Genomic DNA, 5758 nt, shown 5'->3' on the forward strand with positions numbered 1-5758 from the left:
GTATTAACCTACAAATAACCACAACAGAAGACACTGTACTATTACAAATAGTATTAACCTACAAATAACCACAACAACAGAAGACACCGTACTATTACAATTAATGTTAACCTGCAGGTAACCTCAACAACATAAGACACTGTACTATTAAAAATAATGTTAACCTGCAGGTAACCACAACAACAGAAGACACAGTACTATTACAAATAGTATTAACCTACAAATAATCACAACAACAGAAGACACCGTACTATTACAATTAATGTTAACCTGCAGGTAACCTCAACAACAGAAGACACAGTACTATTACAAATAGTATTAACCTACAAATAACCACAACAACAGAAGACACTGTACTATTACAATTAATGTTAACTTGCAGGTAACCTCAATAAACAGAAGACACCGTACTACTAAACAATAGAAATGATGCTATTAAAAACTGGTTATCACGTGACTAAATGACAGTAGAAATGATGGTATTAAAACTGGTTATCACTATATTTAGATGACAATAGGAATGATGGTATTAATATTGTAGTTAGATAAGTCAAACATTTGAAAAGTTGGTTGTATTGTCTACATTTTTATTACACAGTTATTGTTTTCTTCACAGAATTGGTTCAATCATCAACAGTTTTTGAATATTAATGTCCAAGTAGTTAATCAAATAATTAAAAAAATATATTTGCATTAATATATATATAAATATATAATTTCTGAATAAATTAAACAGATATTAAATTAGAATATTTTTAGACATTTTCAAGAAGTTCTTATCATCATTCTTGAAGATTTTTTAAGTTTAAATTGTCAACTTGTGATGTTTTGAGTAGATATTTCTAACAATTCTAATTGAAAAGTTTTAATATGAAAATAGATTTTTTCTTAGATATCCTTTTGTAAACAGAAATCAATGGAGAGGTTCAGTAATTGTACTAAAGATGATGAAGATGAAGAAGATAATAACTGGGAAGAGAGAATAATGGAAAGCTCGCAGATGAATGACAAGATTATAAGTAAGAAGTACTTGATATAAAATTACATGTGAACCTTCTCTTGTATTGTAATACCTGTGGTTATTTGTAGGTTAATACTATTTGTAATAGTACTGTGTCTTCTGTTGTTGAGGTTACCTGCAGGTTAACATTAATTTTAATAGTACAGTGTCTTCTGTTGTTGAGGTTACCTGCAGGTTAACATTAATTGAAATGATGCTATTAAAAACTGGTTATCACATGACTAAATGACAATAGGAATGATGGTATTAAAAACTGGTTATCACGTGACTAAATGAGATGACAATAGGAATGATGGTATTAAAAACTGGTTATCACTATATTTAGATGACAATAGGAATGATTATATTAAAACTGGTTATCACCAGAGTAGATGACAGTAACTCTGGTGATGACCAGTTTTAATACCATCATTCCTATTGTCATCTAAATATAGTGATAACCAGTTTTTAGTACCATCATTCCTATTGTCATCTACTCTGGTGATAACCAGTTTTAATACCATCATTTCTATTGTCATCTAAATATAGTGATAACCAGTTTTTAATACCATCATTTCTATTGTCATCTACTCCGGTGATAACCAGTTTTTAATACCATCATTCCTATTGTCATCTAGTCTGGTGATAACCAGTTTTAATACCATCATTCCTATCGTCATCTAGTCTGGTGATAACCAGTTTTAATACCATCATTCATAGTGTCATCTACTCCGGGATAAGCAGTTTTTAATACCATCATCCCTATTGTGATCTAGTCTAGTGAAAACCAGTTTTTAATACAATCATTCCTATTGTCATCTACTCTGGTGATAACCAGTTTTTAATATCATCATTCCTTCATCTACCTAGACACTCATTGTTTCTATAAATGAGACAAACCTGTATGCTTCTGGCTGATACAGTGATTTTAGTTTTAACCTGTTATAACCCAAAATTTAGGCTCTTATCAGTTTACTAATTTACCTGAAATGAATATATATAACAGCCTTTGAGAAAACCTGATACTAATTTATATGTAGAACAGAACTAACAAACTAATGGTAAATTGAAATTATGTATAAGAATTTGAATGTGTATTTATAGACAAGTAAAAGAAGTAATTATCTCTCTACACAAAAACATCATTGAGAATATAATAAACCATAAGTTAAGTAAAGAAAAAGACCAGGCTCTATTAAATACAACTTGATTTTTCTAAAAGGGCAGATGACTTAAGTTGTGGAACTAATTTCCAAAAGTAGTAGTTGTTTGCTCCGAACTGATGTGATGTATAATTTTTAAATTTTCTCTATCGACGTTTGTTAAACACGTGAATTTAATTTGTAACCTTCTTCCCCCATGGTGATGCTAACAAACTAATCACAGTGTTTGAAAAGTAATTTTAATTGGAAGTTATTACTGTAGAAAATAAAATCTTAATGTTTTACAGTTTATATTAAGAATAATTTTGCTGGCAAAATTTGCTTCTCGAAATAACTTTGTATAAAATAATGCAAAGAAGTTATTCAAATAAAACTTTTTTAATTAGTTGTCGATAAAACTTCATGTTGACAGAGGGCGCTCTTAAATAATTGCGCGCTGAACGTAAACATTATAGTAATAAATATAAGGGCTTCGATGTTAGTAATAACTATATGTAAGTAAAACGTGATTTATATTTAAGCTATTATGAGAATGAAACAAAAAACTGCGAATCAGAAAGTAAAAGAAGGCTTCTTGTACATAAACATTTAATGGTTACATCAGAGGTAGTTTTTAGTTTTACGTTTGTGGACTCGCACTCATCGAACAATCGAAGTCGTACACTGCATAAACTTAATAATTAATTCAAATTAATGTATACTAATAGTAATACAATATAGTCAATCACCCTGTTAGTATTAGAACAATAAAAGTGTAGTAACTGTAGTATAGCCTGTCGCTTTTTTACTAATTTTAAACTTGTGAAGATTTCAACTTTTAAATCTTCAGAGTACAGCACAAACAAATCGCACTCGTAGGCCTTGACCATATCGATCTCTTGCCAGTCTTGGGTAATCTCGTAAAGAATCGTATTATATTTTTAAACTTAAACTGAATACCAATAAATAATTACTATCATCAGCTAAGGTTACCCTTTTCTCAAGAGAAAAGAGGTGGTAGGGATAACCCATCTCTTAAAGAAAACCTTTCTAATCCCATAATGATACTAGTAGTAGTAGTAGACATTTGGACCATTTCTAATAAGTCAATATTTGTTTGGTAAAAAAGACCAGAACTGTACATAGTAATCCAAGTGAGACCTAACTAACGTCAGTAATAATAATATAACCAACTGACAACAGGGACCATTTCATCATTCAAAGCCGTTTTTGCAAACATACCTTTCAGAAAAGTGAAAATTTAAACTAATCCATCATTGCATCCTCTCTTATAACTCCTGTAAAGCTGGCCCAACGTATATGAATGTATGATATTCACACGATGTACATAACCTGACTGTGTACTGGGTAGTATCGTTACACTATGTACATAACCTGACTGTGTACTGGTACTGGGTAGTTACACTGTGCCTAGCCTTACTCTGTGTACTGGGTAGCATTGTTGTTACACTGTGCCTAGCCTTACTCTGTGTATTGGGTATTGTTGGTTTTTTAGAAGTTACATATTTAGCTACCACAGAGTTAACAACGTGTTTGTATGCAATAACAATTTGAAGTGAAATAACTAAGAAAGCAAATATATAGTGTTGATTTTAAATAAAAGTAAATTAGTTTTTACTTTTCAAATATTTGGCTTGTTTCTATTTTATTGACATTAGGGTGTGATACTGAATATAAACGGTATAAATTATTAAACATTAGTTTATAATTAATGGTGGGATATAAAACTTTAAGTATTCGTTATTAGAAAACGGTTTTTAGTTTTTGTTATCATAATAAATTGATATTATTCAGACATGATAAAACTTTTCTACACAATGAATCAGTACAGGAGTTATATTTAGTAAAATTCTAGTTCCTTCCCCCCAATATTGGAAATGTACACAAAAGTTACTTTTAATTGTTGTGCAGAATTAATTTATTAACAGTTATATAATTATCAGTGAATTTAAAAAGTAGAGTACAAGTAATGCCAGGGGTGTGTCCACTGGGGGCTAGACCCCCATAGGAGATATCAGGATTTAGTCTTAAATTTTTAAATTTCTCCCTACAATACGACTCCCACTGAGATAAAACCGCTAATGTATTTTTTTTCTTGGATGGACGGTTTAGTCTAACTACGTAACTTGAACAGAAAGAAATACAAAATAAATGTATTAAAATAATTCATTAAGACATTAGGAGCCCCCTAATGGCATGTCTGTGAACTTACAACGGATGCTGAGCACAGACAGCCCATTGTGTAGCATTGTGCTTAATTACAACAAAGTCATCACTGTAAGGCCTACTATACTGATTATTACTATTAAACACTGTTACTAATATCTATGTATTTTAATTTAGAATTTGTCATATGAAGATACGCAACTATAATAATAATAATTAATTTTTGTTCTCGCCAGTAAAACAGTCTGTAGATGATACAACTACATTTTTCAAATATTCCAGAAATACTGGTAACTTTACACATTTTCATTTTACATAATACATTGTGTTGTTGTCTTTAATATGTGGTATCAGAGCCAGTTCATTTGACCACTTATTTTATAAATACTTTTAAAATATCTTAAGCCAAGTTCTTGTTCTCTTAGCCTGCAGAAGTACGTGAGACGTCAGAGAATACACCCTTTAGGTGATTTGCAAATTACTCGCGTCGTGGCGCTGCTAGATAATCTCGAACTGGTCAATTAAAAAGAACAAATAGACACTTCTTACAAAAGAGAAAAAAATATTTGTTTTGTATTCATCAACATTTGAACTTCTTTCTTCCCTCCAAACAAAAAATCGTAGAAATGCCAGCGAATAATATTAATCCGGTTCTTTCCTAAGAAAAAAAGAAAGTGTAAAGTTATAAAGAGTGATTTTTCTCTCAACTTTTATAATTTATTAAATTGAATCCCATATATTTCAAAAACTATGGTTTTTATATTTAACAACACTTTGTGCACATATATATATATATATACTGGTACTGGGTAGCATTGTTACACTATGTACATAACCTAACTGTGTACTGGGTAGTATCGTTACACTATGTACATAACCTGACTGTGTACTGGTACTGGGTAGCATTGTTGTTACACTGTGCCTAGCCTTACTCTGTGTACTGGGTAGTATTGACACAGTTAGGTTATGTACATAGTGTAACGATGCTACCCAGTACACAGTTAGGTTATGTACATAGTGTAACAATGCTACCCAATACACAGTCAGGTTGTGTACATAGTGCAACGATACTACCCACTACACAGTTAGGTTATGTACATAATGTAACAATGCTACCCAGTACACAGTTAGGTTATGTACATAGTGTAACAATACTACCCAGTACACAGTTAGGTTATGTACATAGTGTAACAACAATGCTACCCAGTACACAGTCAGGTTATGTACATAGTGTAACAATGCTACTCAGTACCAGTACATTGTCAGGTTGTGTACATAGTGTAACATTCCTGGACATAGTCAGGTTATAAACATAGTGTAATGATTCTGTACAATCCCAGTACATTGTCAGGTTGTGTACATAGTGTAACATTCCTGGACATAGTCAGGTTATAAACATAGTGTAATGATTCTGTACAATCCCAGTACA

General features: G+C 31.2%; 1 protein-coding gene across 1 annotated transcript in view; it reads left to right on the forward strand.

Moving 5' to 3' along the window:
- Positions 1-880: 880 nt before the first annotated feature.
- LOC106476883 (DNA polymerase iota-like) overlaps positions 881-5758 on the forward strand; it is a gene marked incomplete at its 3' end in the record, with an annotated part of 9588 nt that continues 4710 nt past the window's right edge. Inside the window, exon 1 of the mRNA XM_022380621.1 lies at positions 881-1019. Coding sequence (XP_022236329.1) covers positions 917-1019 — 103 coding nt within the window. The remainder of the gene's footprint in view (positions 1020-5758) is intronic.

Source organism: Limulus polyphemus, unplaced genomic scaffold (genome assembly GCF_000517525.1).
Source record: "Limulus polyphemus unplaced genomic scaffold, Limulus_polyphemus-2.1.2 Scaffold11954, whole genome shotgun sequence".
Taxonomy (NCBI): Eukaryota; Metazoa; Arthropoda; class Merostomata; order Xiphosura; family Limulidae; genus Limulus; species Limulus polyphemus.